Genomic DNA, 24,361 nt, shown 5'->3' with positions numbered 1-24,361 from the left:
CGCGTATTGCTGCCCTTCGCAGGTCGGAGAGCGGATTACACATTGGTCACAAGAACAAAGTGTTTCCACTCCTCACAAGCTACAGACAACATGGAAAACGGCAATAAACAACTAGGGATTATGTTCACATGTCTGATTGGCCTTGAGCCATGTCTTCATGTTTTTTTGTGAAAGTGTGACAGGTGGTGCAGTTGTGTGTGTCTGATGGCAGTGTATTCCAAACATGGGAAGCTCTCACAGAGAAAGCAGATTGACTAAATGTGCTTTTCCTTAAGGGAACTATACAGTCACCTCTCATGGCAGACAGTGTGGGACTGATGCCATATGTTTGAGTTTTCTGTGGAGGGAAGGGAGGGGAGGGGGAGCCAGGAAGGAGAGTGATGGAGTGTTGCTTTAGTCTCCGGAACACAGCGCCATTGAAAGGAGTGATAACTGGGGTGGGGTTGAGTGTTAAGGTGGATCAACTGAAGTCGGGGATCCCTGTTGTCTGTGATGCATGCCGTTTGGTGGTGCACAGACCCGGTGGTGAGCGCGAGACTGAGGAGACCCTGTCTGTTGTTCAGAGTTTTGATTATGTGTGTTTTCCAGATAGTCATGCTAGGGTATATAAGTAATCCCATGAGAGAATTTGTTACGAACCCAGTACCGTGTTTCACGTGTCAAGTTTATGGTCATGTTGCAGCAGTATGTAGTAAGGAGATTCCGAGGTGTGAGAAGTGTGCAGGAGGGGATGGGAAAAAAGAGTGTGTAGTTTAGTTGGAAAAAGTAGAGTGTGTCAATTGTGGGGGTGGCCATGTTGCTGGGGATCATAAATGTCCTGTGCGAGTGAGACAAGTTGAGTTTGCCAGGGTGACAGCAGTGCAGAAAGTGTCAGGCTGAGGCAGTGAGGAAAGTAGAGGATAGAGGGGTGAGGGAGCTTGAGAGGATCCCTGTGAGTAGTAGGCCAGTAGAGTGACCCAAACAGTTTGTGCTTTAGTAAGGTTGGCTTCTTGGTGTTTATTGCTATGGTCATTAATTGTACCGCACAGATGGAAATGAAATCCCAGAAGATTGAATTGGTAGTAGCAGCAGCAGAGATATTTTTGGGTATCAGAGATTTTAGTGCATAAAAACTACAGTGGGTTTTGAGAGATGAAATTCCAGCCTCCCAGACCGACGGCCTGGTGTAGGATCTATTGGGGCCAAAGTAGTGGGAAGGTGTGTTGGGGATAGTGGTATATATACAGAACCAGTCAAAAGTTTGGACACACCTACTCATTTAAGGGTTTTCTTTATTTTTACTATTTTCTACATTGTAGAATAATAGTGAAGACATCAAAACTATGAAATAACACACAGAATCATGTACAGTGCCTTGCGAAAGTATTCAACCCCCTTGAGCTTTGCGACCTTTTGCCACATTTCAGGCTTCAAACATAAAGATGTAAAACTGTATTTTTTTGTGAAGAATCAACAACAAGTGGGACACAATCATGAAGTGGAACGACATTTATTGGATATTTCAAACTTTTTTAACAAATCAAAAACTTAAAAATTGGGCGTGCAAAATTATTCAGCCCCTTTACTTTCAGTGCAGCAAACTCTCTCCAGAAGTTCAGTGAGGATCTCTGAATGATCCAATGTTGACCTAAATGACTAATGATGATAAATACAATCCACCTGTGTGTAATCAAGTCTCCGTATAAATGCACCTGCACTGTGATAGTCTCAGAGGTCCGTCAAAAGCGCAGAGAGCATCATGAAGAACAAGGAACACACCAGGCAGGTCCGAGATACTGTTGTGAAGAAGTTTAAAGCCGGATTTGGATACAAAAATATTTCCCAAGCTTTAAACATCCCAAGGAGCACTGTGCAAGCGATAATATTGAAATGGAAGGAGTATCAGACCACTGCAAATCTACCAAGACCTGGCCGTCCCTCTAAACTTTCAGCTCATACAAGGAGAAGACTGATCAGAGATGCAGCCAAGAGGCCCATGATCACTCTGGATGAACTGCAGAGATCTACAGCTGAGGTGGGAGACTCTGTCCATAGGGCAACAATCAGTCGTATATTGCACAAATCTGGCCTTTATGGAAGAGTGGCAAGAAGAAAGCCATTTCTTAAAGATATCCATAAAAAGTGTCATTTAAAGTTTGCCACAAGCCACCTGGGAGACACACCAAACATGTGGAAGAAGGTGCTCTGGTCAGATGAAACCAAAATAAAAAAAAATGAAAACAAAAAAACAAAAATTGAACTTTTTGGCAACAATGCAAAACGTTATGTTTGGCGTAAAAGCAACACAGCTGAACACACCATCCCCACTGTCAAACATGGTGGTGGCAGCATCATGGTTTGGGCCTGCTTTTCTTCAGCAGGGACAGGGAAGATGGTTAAAATTGATGGGAAGATGGATGGAGCCAAATAAAGGACCATTCTGGAAGAAAACCTGATGGAGTCTGCAAAAGACCTGAGACTGGGACGGAGATTTGTCTTCCAACAAGACAATGATCCAAAACATAAAGCAAAATCTACAATGGAATGGTTCAAAAATAAACATATCCAGGTGTTAGAATGGCCAAGTCAAAGTCCTGACCTGAATCCAATCGAGAATCTGTGGAAAGAACTGAAAACTGCTGTTCACAAATGCTCTCCATCCAACCTCACTGAGCTCGAGCTGTTTTGCAAGGAGGAATGGGAAAAAATTTCAGTCTCTCGATGTGCAAAACTGATAGAGACATACCCCAAGCGACTTACAGCTGTAATCGCAGCAAAAGGTGGCGCTACAAAGTATTAACTTAAGGGGCTGAATAATTTTGCACGCCCAATTTTTCAGTTTTTGATTTGTTAAAAAAGTTTGAAATATCCAATAAATGTCGTTCCACTTCATGATTGTGTCCCACTTGTTGTTGATTCTTCACAAAAAAATACAGTTTTATATCTTTATGTTTGAAGCCTAAAATGTGACAAAAGGTCGCAAAGTTCAAGGGGGCCGAATACTTTCGCAAGGCACTGTAGTAACCAAAAAAGTGTTGAACAAATCTAAATATATTTTATATTTGAGATTCTTCAAAGAAGACACCCTTTGCCTCGATGACAGCTTTGCACACTCTTGGCATTCTCTCAACCAGCTTCATGAGGAATGTTTTTCCAACAGTTTTGAAGGAGTTCCCATATATGCTGAGCACTGCTTTTCCTTCACTCTGAGGTCCAACTCATCCCAAACCATCTCAATTGGGTTGAGGTTGGGTGATTGTGGAGGCCAGGTCATCTGATGCAGCACTCCATCACTCTCATTCTTGGTCAAATAGCCGTTACACAGCCTGGAGGTGTGTTGGGTCATTGTCCTGTTGAAAAACAAAAGATAGTCCCACTAAGCTTAAACCAGATGGGATGGCGTATCGCTGCAGAATGCTGTGGTAGCCACGCTGGTTAAGTGTGCCTTGAATTCTAAATAGATCACAGACAGTGTCAACAGCAAAGCACCATCACACCTCCTCCTCCATGCTTCACGGTGGGAACCACATGAGGAGATCCGTTCACCTACTCTGCGTTTCACAAAGATTTCACCACCCATGCTGTTGGTGGAGGTAACGCACCATCCTCTCTGGCACCATTCGACATCCTGTCTCATCTCGTATGTCTTGCATCATCTGTGGCATGAGAATCTATCTGCTGGAGTCAGACCCTATTGCAAAAAAAGGGAGAAGGGGAAAATTGAACCACCATCTAATCCTGCACTTATACGCTATTCCCAAAAACCCACCACCCCATCCCTCGATCCTACACCAGGCCGTCCCTGTAGATATTTTGCACTAAAATCTCTCACATCCAAATATTTATCTGCTGCTGCAACCACTACATCTACAGTGTCTTCAGGAAGTATTCATACCGCTATAATTTTTCCACATTTTGTTGTGTTAGAGTGAGATTAACATGGATTTTTTTTTTGTTTTTTTTTGGTCTAAATCACAAAAAAATGAGAAATTAATAAAAAATGTAACAATAATCTATATCTTTATTAGATAAGTTTTCACCCCCCTGAGTTAAAAACACATTTGTCAGTGATTAAAGCTGTGAGTCACACCTGAACTGTACAATATTGGCCCATTATTCTTTTTAAAATTCTTCAATCTCTGTCAAGTTTGTTGTTGATCATTGTTAGACAGCCATTTAAGTCTTCCTATAGATTCTCAAGACGATTTAAGTCAAAACTGTAACTAAGCCACTCAGGAACATTTAATGTTGTCTTGGTAAGCAACTCCAGTGTAGATTTGGCCTTGTGTTTGAAGTAATTGTCCTGCTGAAAGGTGAATTTGTCTCCCAGTGTATGTTGGAAAGCAGACTGAACTGGGTGTTCCTCTAGGATTTTGCCTGTGCTTAGCTGAATTCTGTTTCTGTTTAACCTAAAAATAAAATCCCTAGTCCTTGCTGATGACAAGCATACTCATAACATGATGCAGCCACCACCATGCTTGAACAGTGGTACTCAGTGATGTGTAATGTTGGATTTTCCCCAAACATAACACTTTGTATTCAGGACATTAAGTTAATTTATTTGCCACATTGTTTGTCTTGTTGCAAACAGGATTCATGTTTTGGAATATTTTTATTCTGTTCAGGTTTCCTTCTTTTCAATTTCTCATTTAGGTTATTTTTGTGGAGTAATTTACAATGTTGTTGATCCATCCTCAGTTCTCTCATATCACAACCATTAAACTCTGTAACTGTTTTAAAATCACCATTGGCCTCATGGTGAAATCCCTGAGCAGTTTCCTTCCTCTCTGACGCCTGTATCTTTGTAGTGACTGGGATTTGTACACCATCCAAAGCCTAATTCATAACTTCACCATGCTCAAACGGATGTTGAGTAATTTTTAATTTATTTGTACACATCTACCAATCGTTGCCGTTCTTTGCGAGGTATTGAAAAACCTCCCTGGTCTTTGTGGTTCAATCTGTGCTTAAATTCACTACTCGATTGAGAAATCTTACAGATAATTGTATGTTTGGAGTACAGAGATGGGGTAGTCATTGAAAAATCATGTTAACCATTATTATTGAACACGGAATGAATCCATGCAACTTATGTGATCTGTTAAACACAGTTTTATTCCTGAACTTATTTAGGCTTGTATACATCATTCCTCACTGAGTTCCCTGAATTCCTATTGGGCCTTGTAGTCATGGCAGATAATATTCACATTTTTGGTGACTTTAATATTCACATGGAATAGTCCACAGACTCACTCCAAAAGGCTTTCGGAGCCATCATCGACTCAGTTGGGTTTGTCCAACATATCTCTGAACTTACTCACTGCCACAGTCACTCTGGACCTAGTTTTGTCCCGTGGAATAAATATTGTGGATCTTAATGTTTTTCATCATAATCCTGGACTATTAGACCACCCTTTTATTACATTTGCAATCACAACAAATAATCTGCTCAGACCCCAACCAAGGACCATCAAAAGTCGTACTTTAACTTCTCGGACAACCCAAAGATTCCTATATGCCCTTCCAGACCCCCTCCGCCTACCCAAGGACGTCAGAGTACAAAAATCGTTTAACCACCTAACCGAGGAACTAAATTTAACCTTGCATAATACTATAGATGCAGTCACACCGCTAAAAACAAAAAACATTTGTCGAAAGAAACTAGCTCAATGGTATACAGAAAATACCCGAGCCCTGAAGCAAGCTCCCAGAAAATTGGAACAGATATGGCTCTACACCAAACTGAAAGTCTTCTGACTAGTGTAACAGGGTTATAATTGGATGGCTTTCACTTCAGTAGTGATAAATTCATTAACTTCTTTGACGAAAAGATCATGATCATTAGAAATCAAATTACGGACTCATCTTTAAATCTGCGTATTTCTCCAAAGCTCAGTTGTCATAAGTCTGCACAACACTGCCAGGACCTAGGATCAAGGGAGACACTCAAGTTGTTTAATGCTATATCTCTTGACACATTGATGAAAATAGTCATGGCCTCTAAACCTTCAAGATGCATACTGGACCATATTCCAACTAAACTACTGAAAGAGCTGCTTCCTGTGCTTGGCCCTCCTATGTTGAACATAATAAACGGCTCCCAACCCACCGAATGTGTACCAAACTCACTTAAAGTGGCAGTAATCTGGCCTCTCTTGAAAAAGCCAAACTTTGACCCAGAAAATATAAACTATCGGCCTATATTGAATCTCCCATTCCTCTCAAAGAAATTCAAAAAAAGCTGTTGCGCAGCAACTCATTGCCTTTCTGAAGACAAACAATACGAAACATTTCAGTCTGGTTTGAGACCCCATCATAACACTGAGACTGCACTTGTGAAGTTGGTAAATTACCTTTTAATGGCGTCAGACCAAGGCTCTGCATCTGTCCTCGTGCTCCTAGACCTTAGTGCTGCTTTTGATACCATCGATCAGCATGTTCTTTTGAAGAGATTGGAAACTAAAATTGGTCTAGACGGACAAGTTCTGGCCTGGTTTAGATCTTATCTGTCGGAAAGATATTAGTTTGTCTCTGTGAATGGTTTGTCCTCTGAGAAATCAAATGTACATTTTGGTGTTCCTCAAGGTTCTGTTTTGGGATCCCTATTGTTTTCACTATATATTTTACCTCTTGGTGATGTCATTCGGAAACATAATGCTAACTTTCACAGCTATGCGGACACTACACAGCTGTACATTTCGATGAAAAATGGTGAAGCCCCAAAATTGCCCTCCCTGGAAGCCTGTGTTTCAGAAGTTGATGGCGGCAAATTTTTTACTTTTAAACTTGGACAAAACAGAGATGATAGTTCTAGGTCCCAAGAAACAAAGAGATCTTCTGTTGGATCTGACAATGAATCTTGATGGTTGTAGAGTCATCTCAAATAAAACTGTGAAGGACCTCGGCGTTACTTTGGACCCTGATCTCTCTTTTGACGAACATATCAAGACTGTTTCAAGGATGTCTTTTTTCCATCTACGTAACATTGCAAAAATCCGAATCTTTCTGTCCAAAAATGATGCAGAAAAATGTATCCATGCTTTTGTCACTTCTAGATTAGACTACTGCAATGCTCTACTTTCCAGCTACCCAGATAAAGCATTAAATAAACCTCAGTTAGTGCTAAACATGGCTGCTAAAAACCCAACATTTGATCATATTACTCCAGTGCTAGCCTCTCTACACTGGCTTCCTGATAAGGCAAGAGCTGATTTCAAGGTTTTACTGCTAATCTACAAAGCATTACATGGGCTAGCTCCTACCTATCTTTCCAATTTGGTCCTGCCGTACATACCTACACATACGCTACGGTCACAAGACGCAGGCCTAATTATTGTCCCTAGAATTTCTAAGCAAACAGCTGGAGGCACGGCATTCTCCTATAGAGCTCAATTTTTATGGAATGGTCTGCCTGTCCATGTGAGAGACGCAGACTCTGCCTCGACCTTTAAGTCTTTATTTAAGACTCATCTCTTCATTAGGTCCTATGATTGAGTGTAGTCACTTGAGCGTGCTGATTCACTGATGTGATCTTCATGTCCGGGTTGACGCCCCCCACGGGTTCATGCCATAGGGGAGATCTTTGTGGGCTATACTCGGCCTTGTCTCAGGGTAGTTAGTTGGTGGTTTGAAGATATCCCTCTAGTGGTGTGGAGGCTGTGCTTTGGTAAAGTGGATGGGGATATATTCTACCTGGTTGGCCCTGTCCGGGGGGTATCGTTGAACGGGGCCACAGTGTCTCCCGACCCCTCCTGTCTCAGCCTACAGTATTTATGCTGGAGTTTATGTGTTGGGGGGCTTGGTCAGTCTGTTATATCTGGAGTATTTCTCCTGTCTTATCTAGTGTCCTGTGTGAATTTAAGAATGCTCCCGCTAATTCTCTCTCTCTTTCTCTCTTCTCTCAGAAGACCTGAGCCCTAAGACCATGCCTCAACACTACCTGGCATGATGACTCCTTGTTTACCCCAGTCCATCTGGTCGTGCTGCTGCTCCAGTTTCAACTGTTCTGCCTGCGGCTATGGAACCCTGATCTGTTCACCAGATGTGCTACCTTGTCCCGTACCTGCTGTTTTCAACTCTCTCTCAACCGTACCTGCTGTCTAGCTTTGAATGATCGGCTATGAAAAGCCAACTGACATTTACTCCTGAGGTGCTGACCTGTTGCACCCTCCACAACCACTGTGATTATTATTATTTGACCCAGCTGGTCATCTGTCAACGTTTGAACATCTTCACCATGTACTGTTATAATCTCCACCCGGCACAGCCAGAAGAGGACTGGCCACCTTTCAGAGCCTGGTTCCTCTCTAGGTTTCTTCCTAGGTTCCCACCTTTCTAAGGAGTTTTTCCTTGCCATCATGCTTCTACATCTGCATTGCTCACTGTTTGGGGTTTTAAGCTGGGTTTCTGTATAAGCACTTTGTGACATCGGCTGATGTAAAAAGGGCTTTATAAATACATTTGATTGATTGATTACATTTGCACTGATGTCAGAATGAGTAGAGGGACAATAGAGTGCTGAGTACCAGGCAGGTAGCAAGTTTGGTAGGCTACTAACCAGCAGCCGCATCATAAGGGCTTTATAAATACAATTTGATTGATTGACACACAGCAATTGTATTAGTTGATTTTTTCTTATGATCCCTGGAGACGAATGTGAAACCAGCCATATGGAAGCAAACTGAAAATCATAACACCACGTATTGCAGGACCCTAGTGTCCTGCTATCCAGGCGCTGGATTTCTCCCTTACCTTGCTCCCCCATCTTCAGTCCACTCAGCAGATCAATGCTCTCTCGTCCATCTTCTATTGACTCCTCATTGACTCCTCTTTGACTAGCAGAAGATCAGGCTTCCCATCCTCCATGTCTCCATGTCTGACTGTAAGAGATACAGAGGGAGAGGATGTTGGACTTAGAAGTCTGATATCAGCATCTTCTGGGCAATGTTAGTTGATATGATACTATACAAACGTGTTTATTTCCCGTGTGGCTCAATTCGTAGAGCATGGTGCTTGCAACTCCAGGGTTGGGGGACCAGTATAGGGAAAAAATGTATGAAAATGTAGGCACGTACGTCCTCTGGATAAGAGTGTCTGCTAATTTACTAAAATCTAAATGTAAAAATGTAATTTGATACTATGCAAACATGTTAGTTGATTTGATTACTTGCCACTCTTTAATGGTTTGATAATTCAAAGACATGGTCTAACACGTAAGACAAAATTAATCAAGACCTGGGCCCATATCCACAAAGAGTCTCAGAGTAGGGGTCCTGATCTAGGATCAGGTCCCCACCTGTCTATATAGAGTTATTCATTATGATCTAAAAGGTACAACTCTAGGCACTGTGGATAAGGGCCCTGAACAAATACCATTCAGACAGTAGTTTACATTGGGCTCACCTCAGTGAGACTGTATGTGGTCCTGTGCTGCTCAGCTGGTTCCTCTGTGGGTTCAGGAGGAGGTGTAGTCTGGTTGTCCTCCATGACCATGGTCACCTCAGGGTCCCCCAAATCCTCCCCACACCCCTCCTCCTTCACCAAAAGCACCTCTGGACCCTCCTCCTCCTAGAGGAGAGAGGTGATACAGATTACACAGACATACACTCCCTCAGGTACGTACACATCAGAGGCGGCTGGTGGCACCTGAATTGAGGAGGCCTATAGTAATGGCTGCAATGGAGTAAATGGAATGGAATCAAACACATGGGTGTGGTTGATACCATTCCATTGACTCCATTCCAGCCATTATGAGCCGTCCTCTCACCAGCCTCCTGTGTTACACACGCACACACAGATAAAACACTTTCAACATTTACCCATCCCACTACGTTTGAGTCCTATACTGTAGTTACAGAATGACTTCATTGTTGTTAAACCCATCATGGTGGACACAAATATGATGTTGTAGATAAATATAAGTCAGCTATGATAAGACAAAAGTCATCAAAAGACAAACATGACTAAACTATTATGACATGTACAGTAGAGGTTTGTTAGCATGTGGGTATGTGTAGGTATATTTAGAATAGGGTGAGATCAGAAATGATGTATACTAAAGAGAGTCAAGGCAAATTCCCATGTGTTTATTAAACATAAAGAAGTATTAAATACACTATGTAAACCACACATACACGCATCAGCAAAAAATCTGCATGAACTCAAACTGAAATTATATTCTCATTGAAAAGTGTATTGGAAAAAAAGAGTAGTCAAATGGAAGTAATGAAATAGGCATTTGTGAACATCATATATCCTACACAGTACAAACACAATATGTAACAGACTTTTTAGGCTTATATATCACACAATGTCTGGATGTAATATTCTACCCAGGAATATTCTAAACTGAGATCTGTTACTCTTGTTATTCAAAATTGTCTTTAATGCAGGGTTTGATGTAAATGTCAGAAGCTATCGAGTAGAATGGATACTATCTATGTTATCGAGTGAATGCTTTTTATGCTGGTGTATCCTGAGGTAGCACTTCTCTGAGAACCTCTTTCCGCACTGTATACAGCCTCTCTCCTGTGTGGACCTTCAGGTGCCTCTTCAGGTTGGACGAGTGTGAGAAACTGGCCCGGCACAGGTGGCAGACGAAGGGTTTCTCCCCTGTGTGGACCCTCTGGTGCCTCATCAGGTCACCAGCCTGGGCAAAGCGCATGTGACAAACACTCAAACCCTCTGATCCAAAAGATCTCAGATGTGCTCAATGGGATTGAGATCCGGCCTCTTCACTGGCCATGGCAGAACACTGACATTCCTGTCTTGCAGGAAATCACGCACAGAACGAGCAGTATGGCTGGTGGCATTGTCATGCTGGAGGGTCATGTCAGGATGAGCCTGCAGGAAGGGTACATGAGGGAGGATGTCGTCTTCCTTGTCACGCACAGCGTTGAGATTGCCTGCAATGACAACAAGCTTAGTCCGATGATGCTGTGACATACCGCCCCAGACCATGACGGACCCTCCACCTCCAAATCGATCCCGCTCCAGAGTACAGGCCGAAGTAACGCTCATTCCTTCGACGATAAACGCGAATCCGACCATCACCCCTGGTGAGACAAAACCGTGACTCGTCAGTGAAGAGCACTTTTTGCCAGTCCTGTCTGGTCCAGCGACGGTGGGTTTGTGCCCATAGACAACGTTGTTGCCGGTGATGTCTGGTGAGGACCTGCCTTTCAACAGGCCTACAAGCTCTCTGCCGAGGCTCTCTCAGCCTATTGCGGACAGTCTGAGCACTGATGGAGGGATTGTGCATTCCTGGTGTAACTCGGGCAGCTGTTGTTGCCATAATGTACCTGTCCCGCAGGTGTGATGTTCGGATGTACCGATCCTGTGCAGGTGTTGTTACACGTGGTCTGCCATTGCGAGGACGATCAACTGTCCGTCCTGTCTCCCTGTAGCGCTGTCTTGGTTGTCTCGCAGTACGGACAATGCAATTTATTGCCCTGGCCACATCTGCAGTCCTCATGCCTCCTTGCAGCATGCCTAAGGCACGTTCATGCAGATGAGCAGGGACCCTGAGCATCATTCTTTTGTTTTTCAGTGTCAGTAGAAAGGCCTCTTTAGTGTCCTCAGTTTTCATAACTGACCTTAATTGCCTACCGTCTGCAAGCTGTTACTGTCTTAACCACCGTTCAACATGAGCATGTTCATTCATTAATGGTTCATTGAACAAGCATGGGAAACAGTGTTTAAACCCTTCACAATGAAGATCTGTGAAGTTAATTCGTAAAAATCAAAATATCTTTGGAAGACAGGGTCCTGAAAAATACACTTTTTTTGTTGTTGCTGAGTTTATGTACACTGAACAAAAATAAATGCAACATGTGAAGTGTTGGTCCCATCTTTCATGAGTTGAAATAAAAGATTCCAAAGATTTTCCATACACACAAAAAGCTTATTTCTCTCATTCTGTGCATACATCAGTTTACATCCCTGTTAGTGAGCATTTCTCCTTAGCCAAGATAATCAATCCACCTGACAAGTGTGGCATATCAAGAAACTGATTAAACAGTATGGTCATTACACAGGTGCACCTTGTGCTGGGGGCCAATAAAAGGACACTTTAAAATGTGCAGTTTTGTCACACAACACTTGCACAGATATCTCAAGATGAGGGAGCGTGCAATTGGCATGCAGACTGCAGAAATATCCACCAGAGCTGTTGCCAGGCAATTGAATGTTAATTTCGTTTTAGAGGATTTGGCAGTACGTCCAACCGGCCTCACAACCGCAGACCACATGTAGCCATGCCAGTCCAGTACCTGGGCACCCGGCTTCTTTGCCTGCAGGATAGTCTGAGGGGGTGCTGAGGAGTATTTTCTGTATGTAATAAAGACCTTTTGTGTGGATAAACTCATTCTGACTGGCTGGGCCTATGCCCTCCAAGGTCCACCCATGGCTGCACCCCTGCCCAGTCATGTGAATCCATAGATTAGGGCCTAATTCATTTATTTCAATTGACTGATTTCTATAACTCAGTAAAATCTTTTAAATTGTTGCATGTTGCGTTTTATATTTTTGTTCAGTGTATAAATGACTGTGTACAAAACATTATGAACACTTGCTCTTTCCATGACAGACTAACTAGGTGAAGGAAATATGATCTCTTATTGTCGTCACATCAATCAGTGTAGATGAAGGGGAGGAGACTGGTTAAAGGAGGATTTTTAACCTTGAGACAGTTGAGTCATGGATCGTGTATGTGTGCCATTCAGAGGGTGAATGGGCAAGTCAAAATATTTAAGAGCTATTGAACGGGGTATCGTATTAGGTGCTGGGCGCAACAGTTTGTGTCAAGAACCGCAATGCTACTGGGTTTTTCCCGGTGGAATGCTTTCGACACTTTGTAGAGTCCATGCCCCTACGTATTGAGGCTGTTCTGAGGGCAAAATAGGGGGTGCAAATAAATATTTGGAAGGTATTCTTAATGTTTTGTACACTCACAATGTCTGGATGCAATATTCTACCGAGGAATATTCAACACTGAAATCTGTCATTCCAAATGCATCTGTGGATCTTTTCTGCTGACAACAATAAATTATTATTTCTCTTTAATGCTGGGTTTAATCTAAACCTCAGAAGGTATTGAGTGATACGGTTCCTTTCTATGTCATAGAGTGGAATGGTCTTTCTGCTGGTGTATCCTGAGGTTGCTCCTCTCTGAGAACCTCTTCCTGCATTGCGTACAGGCGAATGGCCTCTCTCCCGTATGAACCTTCAGGTGCCTATTCAGCTGGTGCTTGCGGGAGAACCTCTTCTCACACTGGGGACAGCTGTATGGTTTCTCCCCGGTGTGGACCCTCTGGTGCCTCTTCAGGTCACCAGTCTGAGCGAAGCACATGTGACACTGGGTACAGCTGAAGGGTTTTACCCCTGTGTGGATCCTCTGGTGGATCTGCACCTGTTTAGGGAAACTGAAGGCTTTCCCACAGAAAGGACAAGGGAAGCGCTTCTCTTTGCCACCAGATCGACTGACAGCATTAATACTACTACTGTCATTTGTCAATGGGCTTGTGTACCCATTTAGTGTTGAGGCACTATTGCCTGAGGTCTGGTTTAACATTAGGAGAGTGTGAGGAGGATGAAGGCCAGGAAGTGTCTGTGTTGTCGCAGGGTCCATGTTCCAGTTGATAGATCCTATAGAAGGCAGCCTGAAGGCAGCACCTGTTAGGGGGGTAACCTGAGGCGCCATCAGTCTCTCTGAATCACAACTATAGGAGCAGGACGGCGCATCGCTAGCTGAGTCTGTGTCTGTTCTCTCCAGCTGCATACGGACACCTCTCTGTCCCCGTGGACCAAATCTACACCTCCCCCTGGTCTCAGCCAGTTCGTATGTTGTTTTGTGTTCCACTGTCTGTTTCTGGTTGTGGTTAACAGTGTTGTTCACCAGCCCAGAGTTGAGGACGCTGTCCCATCCACTGTCTTCCACTATGTTGCCTCTGGTCCTGGCCTGCTCAGTGATGTTGTCCCCTGGGCCCTTGGCTGCACCGATCTGAGTTTGGGAATCCAAGATGGCCACCCAGTCTCCTCTCTTAGCCTCCAGCCAACCACCTGCAGGAAGAGGTTAAAAAATTACTCTACAAACATGGCAGAGAACTCTACATATGGAGATTAAGTCAATTACCTGGTCAAGTTCATACATTATAATGTGTGTTTTTGTATGTAAACATAAGTTGTATTGATTTAATTTTATGAATGAATAAAAAAATAATAGCCTGGCGCATCAATATTCACATTGAGGTATATTTATTAGCAGTGACTACTTTTTGACCATAGCCGTGATGGCATTCTATTCACTCTAATTATGCTAAATCGTCTAACACTTGAGCTGTATGGTAGAGATGTTTTTCTAGCATGCTATTGTTTTTCTGATGTCATGTACTATTGAATGGACATCTTGTTATAAACCTTGAATGAAAAAAATTGTGAACATCCAATATTATGTTCTAATATGTACAGTCACGTCATTATAAATATAAGCAAAAAAGACTATAATAAAAAATACTGAGCTATATTATATGCTCAAAAATTTTTGAAAATTATATAATTTTATAATAACACAATCGGTCAAAGATTTTGTTTAGAAGTAATAAAAAAAAATCTTATAGGCGTCAAAGTTATTGGCACCCGTTTTCAATACTCCAGCACCCTCCCCTTGCGAGGATAACGACACAGATTTTTTCTAAAATGATTTATTAGATTGGAGAACACATTGGGAATGATCATAGACCATTATTCCATACAGAATCTTTCCATATCATTTGTGCTTATGGACTGCCCTCTTCAATTCAAACCACAGGTTTTCAATGGGGTTGAAGTCCGGAGACTGAAATGGCCATTGCAAAATGTTGATTTTGTGGTCCATTAACCATTTTTTTGTGGATTTTCATGTGTGCTTGAGGTTATTGTCTTGCTGGAAGATCCACTTACAGATCCTGGCAGAGGCAACAAGGTTTTTGGCAAAAAAGGTTGACCTTAACAGGGGCCCCAGGCCAAAGGAAGCGAAATACTAGAGGTCGACTGATTATGATTTTTCATCGCCAATACCGATTATTGGAGGACCAAAAAAGCCGATACCGATTAATCGGCCAATTTATTTTAAACATTTTTTTAAATTTGTAATAATGACAATTACAACAATACTGAATGAACACTTATTTTAACTTAATATAATATATCAATAAAATACATTTAGCCTCAAGTAAATAATGAAACATGTTCAATTTGGTTTAAATAATGCAAAAACAAAGTGTTGGAGAAGAACGTAAAAGTGCAATATGTGCTATGTAAGAAAGCTATAGTTTTAAGTTCCTTGCTCAGAACATGAGAACATATGAAAGCTGGTGGTTCCTTTTAACATGAGTCTTCAATATAGGTAAGAAGTTTTAGGTTGTAGTTATTATAGGAATTATAGGACTATTTCCCCCTATACCATTTGTATTTCATTAACCTTTGACTGTTGGATGTTCTTATAGGCACTTTAGTATTGCCAGTGTAACAGTATAGCTTCCATCCCTATCCTCGCCCATAACTGGGCTCGAACCTGGAACACACGCACTAAAGTGCTGTTTGAATGAATGTTTAAGCGCCTGCTTCTGCCTACCACCTCTCAGTCAGATACTTAGATACTTGTATGCTCAGTCAGATTATATGCAACGCAGGACACGCTAGATAATATCTAGTAATATCATCAACCATGTGTAGTTAACTAGTGATTATGATTGATTGTTTTTTTATAAGATAAGTTTAATGCTAGCTAGCAACTTACCTTGGCTTACTGCATTCGCGTAACAGGCAGTCTCCTTGTGGAGTGCAACGAGAGAGGCAGGTCGTTATTGCGTTGGACTAGTTAACTGTAAGGTTGCAAGATTGGATCCCCCGAGCTGACAAGGTGAAAATCTGTCATTCTGCCCCTGAACAAGGCAGTTAACGCACCGTTGCTAGGTCGTCATTGAAAATAAGAATGTGTTCTTAACTGACTTGCCTAGTTAAATGAAGGTATAAAAAAATAACATTTAATTATTATTATTATTATTATTATTTTTAAATCTGCGCCCAAAAATACAGATTTCCGATTGTTATGAAAACTTGAAATCGGTCCTAATTAATTGGCCATTCCGATTAATCGGTCGACCTCTACTAAATACCCCCATAACATCAAAGATCCACCAGCATATGCTTCTGTTTTTCGACACCAAACCCACCGCTGGTGTGCGTGGCCAAAGAGCTCTATTTTCATGTCATCTGACCACAGCACTTTCTGGAGTTTGCTAAATGGGATTGGTACTTGGATTGAAACCGGTACTATGAGGAACTAGCGTCTCGTAAGAGTGACACCACCTGGCGAAAGACAATGTGCTATATGTATTTCTCCCTTACCTTGCCCACCCATCTTTAGTCCACTCAGCAGGTCAATGCTCTCTGGTCGGTCTTCTACTGCCTCCTCTTTGACTAGCAGCAGATCAGGCATCCCATCCTCCATGTCTACTGACTAAGAGATACAGTGAGGATGTTGGGTCAAGAAATATGATATGAGCACCCTGCTATGGAGAGGCTTTGTGGATACGAGACCTGACCTAATACCATTCAGACAGTTTACAGTGGGCTCACCTCAGGGAGACTGTGTGTGGTCCTGTGCTGCTCAGCTGGTTCCTCTGTGGGTTCAGGAGGAGGTATAGTCTGGTTGTCCTCCATGACCATGGTCTCCTCAGGGTTCCCCAGACCCTCCTCACTGCCCTCCTCCTTCACCAGCAGCACCTCTGGACCCTCCTCCTCCTGGAAGAGAAAGGTGACACAGACATACACTCCCTCAGGTACGTACACACAGATAATAAACGCACTTTCAACATGGAGTGTTGACCCATCCCCACTACGTTTGGAGTCCTGTACTGTAGTTACAGAATGACTTCATTGCTGTTAAACCCATCATGGTGGACATAAATATGTTGTGGATAAATGAGTCAGCTATGATAGGTTAGTTAGGTTTGTCTGACTTATGTTGACGTGTACAGTAGGTGTTTGTTAGTGTGTGGGTATGTGTAGGTAGATGCAGTAAGTGTATATTGGTTATAACTGCTGTCGGTGTATGGAGAAAGATGTATACTAAAGAGTTTCAATGAAAGTCTTACAAAATGGGACTTTTCATTATGTTTATTAAACAAAGAAGTTTTAAATACACCATGAAAACCACAGGTTGAGTCAGCATGAACTTATTCAAATTAAGTAGTTGAATGGAATAATGAAACTGAACATCATATAGGCTACACTGTAAAAACACTATGTAACAGACTTTTTAGGCATATACATTTAGTGTACAAAACATTAGGAACACCTTCCTAATATAGAGTTGCATCACCCCCATTTTGCCCTCAGAACAGCCTCAATTCGTCGGGGAATGGAGTCTAAAAGGTGACGAAAGCGTTCCACAGGGACGCTGGCCCATGTTGACGCCAATGCTTCCCATATACAGGAAACTGTTGAGCATAAAACTGTTGAGCTTCTTTTGTCGTACCCAGCAGCGTTGCAGTTCTTGACGCACTCAATCCGGTGCACCTGGCACATACCCCGTTCAAGGTCACTTAAATCTTTTGTCGTGCCCGTTCACCCTCTGAATGGCACACATGCACAATCCATGTCTCAATTGTCTCAAGGCTTAAAAATCCTTCTTTAACCAGTCTCCTCCTCTACATCTACACTGATTTGAAATGAATTTAACAAGTGATATTAATAAAGGATCGTAGCTTTCACCTGGATTCACCTGGTCAGTCTTATGGAAAGAGCAGGTGTTTAATGTTTTGTACACTCAGTGTACCTTATATCACAATGTCTGGATGCAATATTTAACATTGAAATATGCTACTCTCGTTATTTAAAATGGATCTGTGGATATTTTCTGCCAACAACAATGAAAATTAGACTTTGTCTTTAATGCAGGGTTTGATCTAAACGTCAGAAGCTATCGAGTGGGATGGTTTTTCTGCTGGCGTATCCTGAGGTATCTTCTCTGAGAACCTCTTCCAGCAGTGCGTACAGGCAAAGGGCCTCTCTCCCGTGTGGACCTTCAGGTGCATCTTCAGCTGGTGCTGGTGGGAGAACCTCTTCTCACACTGGGGGCCGGGTTCTCCCCTGTGTGGACTCTCTGGTGCCTTTTCAGGTTGAATGAGTGGGAGAAACTGACCCGGCAAAGGTGGCAGCTGAAGGGTTTCTCCCCTGTGTGGACCCTCTGGTGCCTCTTCAGGTTTCCAGCCTCAGCGAAGCGCATATGACACTGGGTACAGCTGAAGGGTTTCTCCCCTGTGTGGACCCTCTGGTGCATCTCCACCTTCTGGATGCAGCTGAAGCCTTTGTTACAGAACATGCAGAGGAACCGTTTCGCTTTACTATTGCCTGACTTTGCGGCCCCTCCCTGGGCCCTAGCCCTGTCGTTTGAGTTCAATACCTGATCAAAAAGGACGCGGCCATGCGAATCACAAGGCCCCATCAACTTGGACACTGGGTCGCATTCCCTTAACATGTGTAAAGGCGAGTGGGTTGCGACATTTACATTTGTCTCTAAGCTTTCCCTGTAGTCTAAGAATTTACCGGTGTTGCCCTGTGAGTGTCGTTCTCCTAAGTGAGTTTCGTCTGGATTCCATGTCAGAGGAGCGTCACCCTCCACTTTCACAATCATCTCATCTAAGACCAGACCCTCCCCTTTCTTATCTAGGCACCCTTCAGAGTATACACTACTACTGTACTGATTCCAGTCCCCTCTCATTGCATTAGTCTGTTTATCTAGACCCACAGGCATGTCACCAGGTATCATCTCTGTAACATATGAACAGGATGGATCATTTCCAGTCTGTAACGCGTCACCTGAGTCCCGGTGGGACAGAACCGTCCTCGGGCTCAGGTTACCGTGAAGTAGATACTCTGAGCAGGGGGGAGGAGGACAGCCCAGTTGCTCCAGCACCGCTAAAGTCTTTGTATCTGTCTCTGACTTGAGGACGGTGTTCGGCGTTCCACTGACCTCCGTGACGCTGCGTCGGCTCCTGGGCTGCACTGGGGTGGTGGTGAGGTCCTCCGTGGCTACAGGGGGTGCCACTCCAGTCTGGTTGTCTCTGCTGTGTTGTGGGTCCTCCTCTCCTTCAGACCTTTCCAGCTTGACCCCAGGACCTGCAGCATCTGCAGACTGACACAAGGAGAGGAGGTTATTATGATAGTCCTGCCTACTTCCTGTTTCCAGTCCCATATGGTTTTTGAACGGGCTTCAAGCTTATATCATCAAATTCATGAAAACGCGGTCCTAAGATATAAAATGATATTTGTATTCATTTGATCAAATCCGAAAACATTTGATGCTCAAGAAGTAAGACACATTGGCAAAAGTTAGTCTCATTTGAACTACAACTCAGCAGCCTTGTTAGCAGTCTTGCGCAAGTTGAGGACTCACAGGACAATAAAACCCTGTTACAGTCAGTTTTATGTCTGTTATATTAAATTACACTGGAACCTTTTAACTGAACGTTGCCAGCCAGTACTTTTTAAAAAGGCAACAAAGAAAAAAGGTTTTTAGACAGGCAAACTGTTGAAAGACAAAGACTTGTACAGCTGGTGGGAGTTGTAGTTCTAATTAAACAGTTCTAACTTTTCGGCTTTGTGCTTCTTGACCGTCAAATAAGTTGAAAACCGGCATATGGTTAACTAAATTCACTCGGAAACACATCGTCTTATATGACTGCGTTTTATGAATTTCACGATGCAAATTATTAACCTACAAAACAAGGAACAAGAAAGTACAACTTTCATGGTGCATTAGGCAACAATGGGCTTGTGTGAGTGGTAAGAAACCCACTAGACATAAGTCGAGGAGTGAAATCGGGAGGTGCATCTGCCACAGCCAAAAGTCAGGCACTGTAGTGGTTTTCCAACAAGGCCCAGATCAACATGGCAGTTTCCAAATAGCTGCTATTGTTTATAAAAGTTTGTCTGAATATAACCCCATATCACACACTCAAACTGGAAACATAACACGTGTACAATTCGAGACGTATGTATGTGATGGCTTTATGGCGACTTGAAGTAGAGAGGAAGAGGCGACGCTAAAGGGATAAGTGGGCATACAATCTCTTCTCCAGGTGGTGGTGTTTCTTTTTTTTGCTCACTAAGTGTAGAGTTTTTATATGGAGCTCAATGCGTGTCGATTTTGGTTAGCAAAAATTGCTATGCCTTCTTTGCTACATGTGGCTTATTTGATTGAATAGAATTGTTGTAATAGGTTTTGAGTGTACTGATATACACTGAACAAACACAACATGGAAAGTGTTGGTCCCATGTTCCATGAGCTGAAATAAAATATCCCAGAAATGTTCCATACACACACAAAGCTTCTTTCTCTCAAATGTGGTGCACAAATGTGTTTACATCCCTGTTAGTGAGCATTTCTCCTTAGCCAAAATAATCCATCCTCTTGACAGGTGTCATTGCACAGGTTCACCCTGTGCTGGGGACAATAAAAGGCCACTAAAATGTGCAGTTGTCACACAATGACACAGATGACTCAAGGTTTGAGGGAGTATGCAATTGGCATGCTGACTGCAGGAATGTCCAACAGAGCTGTTGCCAGATAATTAAATGTTAATTTCTCTGCCATAAACCCCCTCCAACGTTGTTTTAGAGAATATGGCAGTACGTCCAACCAGCCTCACAACCACAGACAATGTGTATGGCGTCGTGAGGTGAGCGGTTTTCTGTCAATGTTGTGAACAAAGTGCCCCATGGTGGGGTTATGGTATGGGCAGGCATAATCTACAGACAACGAACATCCTGGGGTCAAGCTGGAATGGTCTGAAGGAGAGGAGGACCCACAACACAGCAGAGACAACCAGACTGGAGTGGCACCCCCTGTAGCCACGGAGGACCTCACCACCACCCCAGTGCAGCCCAGGAGCCGACGCAGCATCACGGAGGTCAGTGGAATTTGAATGCACAAAGATTGTCATGAGATCCTGAGGCCCATTTTTTTTAGAGGTATCTGTGACCAGATCTGTATTTCTAGTCGTGAAATCCATAGATTAGAAATGTCAGGGATAATTTATTTCAGCTCGTGAAACATGGGACTAACAGTTTGTGTTGCATTTATATTTTTGTTCAGTGTAAATATTATTGGCAACAGAATAAATAATGCTGTAATTGAAAATTGTACATCCAATGTAGGCTACTGACCCTTAAGAATTTGATAATGTCATAGGGAAGTCTCACAAGCTCCCCTATGGCAGATAAATAAGGATGTCCATGTAAGCAAGTGAATAGCTGAGGGGAGCCTTTCTGAAATAAACTGGCCACATTTGATTTACATAGTAAGTAATTTTTTCTGCAACACTATTACACTGACTTCTATCACGATAACATGCTGGGTTGAGGTTCCACTCCCCTCATCAACAGTGATTGGTTGGTCATCTCTCCATCTATTTTGTCCTGTTGGCTTCACAACACTCCTGTGGCCTCCAGTGAGATGTCCTTCACCTGAGAGAATGATTGAGGGAAAAGAGGTGCTGGTTAGCTACTGTCAATGCTAATTGGTATATTGTACACTATTGACAAGATTTGGCAAGGATGTAAGGCAACTTCTCATAACTTCTTAATATACTATTTATCGATTGATGTATGATGTTCCATGCATCATACTGTTTTCATTGAGTAAATAATAGAAAATGCAGTAAATCAAGTATCTGGCTAGAATATGTCTTCGCACAAGATAAGTAATCAGAGGAATTACTGCACACTATTCAAAAACTGACGAAGACCCAATTCTGGGTAACACATATAAACACGTGTACAGAGAAGAAAGGGGAGACTGGCACTAAGCTATCTATGAACTGCGACGGGAAACGTACCTCTTGCTATGCTTCTGTATCGGTCAAGGATTTTGACACTGCTGGGACGACTGGGTAGTATGCGTTCCCGTGACACCTTCAGTTCAAGTAGCTGTAGTTTCCTCCGTAATGTCCTGTTTTCTTTCTGGCTTTGAGACATTTCCAAACGAAACTCTGCATAGTCGTCGTCTACGAGTTTACAAATCTCTGCCACGGCTGCATTTGCTAGCACCTCCATGATAGATGCTATTTGAGTGTGAAAAACCATACAGTTAGCCATTGTTAGCTAACGTTATCCGCTAGCTAGCGTTACCTAGCTAGATAACAACATACATAAAACCAAGTCCTCTATCCAACGCGAATTAAAGACTACATGGGCTAAGTATGTGATGCAGTGCGGTTAAATGTATACTATTTTGAGTTCCATGGTGTTAAACAACAACAATTAAAAAAACGTTAACGTGGAAATGTTCGTTGTTCACTTCCGTTTACACCGAAGAGAAACTGCGTCATAGCTCAAAGGGTGTGGTTAAATGAAAAGGGTACGCTCGCTGGTTGTGTGTGGTTCAGCTGTTTGTTCAGCCGCACCCCCAATTGCTAATAACTTATCTGCAACCGCCCGACTATATGTGATAAAGTGAAAATCGGAGGCCTGCACCCGACCTTAACCCGCAAATATGAAAAGGTGGCGAAACAATTTTGACAGGAGCTGCATTTTTTTTTTGCGAAACGATTTTGACAGGGGCTGCATTTTTGTTGCCTAATTTAGATCTGTTTCTACTTATAATTTCCGACATTTTGGTAGGGTATTTGTTAGTCAACGTATAATGATGTACATGTAGCTTGTCTCCTGTCATATTACAATCATTTCGCCACACCCACAATAACTGCTAAAAATGTGTATTTGACCTAAACTTGATTTTGATATGTTGCCCTAGAAGACGAAATAAACCCTTGCTCAACAGAATGTCATAAATGATGGAATCAATGTTTCAATGGGTTAATTTTTCACTGACATCTCTGCTTCTTTCGCTGAGCAAAGCCCAGTAAGAAAATAAAAAATATTTTCTGTGCAAAATTTCCAAATGACACGCGGTTATAAGGAAATGGAAACGTGAAAACAACCAACATGTTTCTGATAAGACTTCCGTTCGGCTTGGATGCATATTTTTTTTATGTGATTTACTTGGATCCACATTAGCCAACGCCAATGGCGACAGCTAGTCTTAATGGGGTCCGACACAGGGAAAAATACATTAGACAAGTCTTAACAATTGACATACGTTTAAAAACATTAACATGTAGTGTGTGCGTCTATCAGTTACACATACATGTCAGTACAACAAGTAGGTCACATAGGGGTGAGGCGTTGTGCTGTGAGATGTTGCTTTATTTGTTTTTTGAAACACGTGTTTTAAGTCCTATCCGCTTTTATGATGCTAAAAAAATAGCACCTCTACAGACACTATTTAACTATATTTCTCCATTCCGGTTCCAAAGTCAAAATGTAATTTAATGTATACATTTTACTGCAAGAAATGCTTAATTGTGTAGGAGTTAATATGCAGTGCCTTAGACCAGAGCATTTCTCCTTTGCCAAGATAATCCATCCACCGTGCTGACTGCAGGAATGTCCACCAGAGTTGTTGCCAGAGAATTGAATAATAATTTCTCTACCATAAACTGCCTCCAACGTTGTTTTAGAGAATTTTGCATCAAGTCCAACAGGCCTTACGAACGCAGACTATGTGTAACCATGGCGCCCCAGGACCTCAACTCCTCAACTTCTCAACCCAGGACCTCAGCTTCTTCACCTATGGAATAGTCTGAGGGTGGGTGCTGAGGAGTATTTATGTCTGTAACAAGCCCTTTTGCGGGGGAAAACTTACGTTGATTGGCTGGGCCTGGACCTGGCTCCACCCATGGCTGCCTCCCTGGCCAGTCATGTGAAAACCATAGATTAGGGTCTAATGAATTTATTTAAATTGACTGATTTCCTTATATGAACTGTAACTCAGTAAAATCTTTTTTACTGAAATTGTGGCATGTTGCAGTTATATTTTTGTCCAGTATATTAACTTGGGTCCAGCCCGAAGCCCGTGCTAGCAATATTGCAACATGGTATAAAATATTTGGGACCCTTACGAGTTTCTTGAGCCAATGAGCTTGAGACAGCCACAGCTGTAGGCTATTTGAGCAAGGGATAAGAAGTAATCAGGTAGGCCTATTTTATCACGTTTCCACTGGATCAGAGAATGACATTTTAACCTTTCACGCTGAGTTGTTATCAAAGGGAGAGAACTGGATTTTATTCCAAATACATTGAAGAACTATTGTCTTTCTCAGTCGATGTAAAAACAGACTTTGTTTGCTTCCTGTTTGAGGTGAAGGAAACATTGCTTTGAGAAGTGGTGGTGCTTTAAGCCAATCAGAAATACTATCAGATCCATAAATAGGCACATTCATATGTCTACATTTGCCGCAGCCCATAGGCCTAGTTCTATGCTTAATCAGGTGCACGT

General features: G+C 42.5%; 2 protein-coding genes across 3 annotated transcripts in view; both read right to left on the bottom strand.

The window, feature by feature from the left end:
• Positions 1–11,967: 11,967 nt before the first annotated feature.
• LOC110534652 overlaps positions 11,968–24,361 on the bottom strand; it is a 30,583-nt gene continuing 18,189 nt past the window's right edge. Inside the window, exon 7 of the mRNA XM_021619577.2 lies at positions 11,968–14,037. Coding sequence (XP_021475252.2) covers positions 13,097–14,037 — 941 coding nt within the window. The 3' untranslated portion in view covers positions 11,968–13,096. The remainder of the gene's footprint in view (positions 14,038–24,361) is intronic.
• Positions 17,122–23,651, bottom strand: LOC110534643 (putative zinc finger and SCAN domain-containing protein 5D). 2 transcript variants are annotated; one of them, XM_036934530.1, is made up of 4 exons: positions 23,517–23,651; positions 21,861–22,085; positions 21,359–21,489; positions 17,122–19,156 (listed from the first exon to the last, which is right to left on the bottom strand). In XM_036934530.1, the coding sequence occupies exons 2-4, from the start codon at positions 22,075–22,077 to the stop codon at positions 18,059–18,061; spliced, it is 1,446 nt and encodes a 481-aa protein (XP_036790425.1). In that variant the 5' UTR covers positions 22,078–22,085; positions 23,517–23,651; the 3' UTR covers positions 17,122–18,058. The 2 variants fall into 2 exon arrangements, with proteins under 2 accessions (XP_036790425.1, XP_036790424.1); XM_036934529.1 differs by lacking the exon at positions 23,517–23,651 and having other exon boundaries at positions 21,861–22,376.

Source organism: Oncorhynchus mykiss, chromosome 10, assembly GCF_013265735.2.
Source record: "Oncorhynchus mykiss isolate Arlee chromosome 10, USDA_OmykA_1.1, whole genome shotgun sequence".
NCBI lineage: Eukaryota > Metazoa > Chordata > Actinopteri > Salmoniformes > Salmonidae > Oncorhynchus > Oncorhynchus mykiss.
Note: the sequence above shows the minus strand (reverse complement) of the source record. Positions and strands in the feature narration are given on the sequence as shown.

Coding starts and splice junctions, on each gene's coding strand:
- LOC110534643 (XM_036934529.1), bottom strand. CDS start 22,119: ATGGCTAACTGTATGGTTTTTCACACTCAAATAGCATCTATCATGGAG. Junction 21,490..21,860: donor ATACAGAAGCATAGCAAGAG/GTACGTTTCCCG, acceptor TCATTCTCTCAG/GTGAAGGACATCTCACTGGA. Junction 19,157..21,358: donor AGCATGTTATCGTGATAGAA/GTCAGTGTAATA, acceptor TCCTTGTGTCAG/TCTGCAGATGCTGCAGGTCC.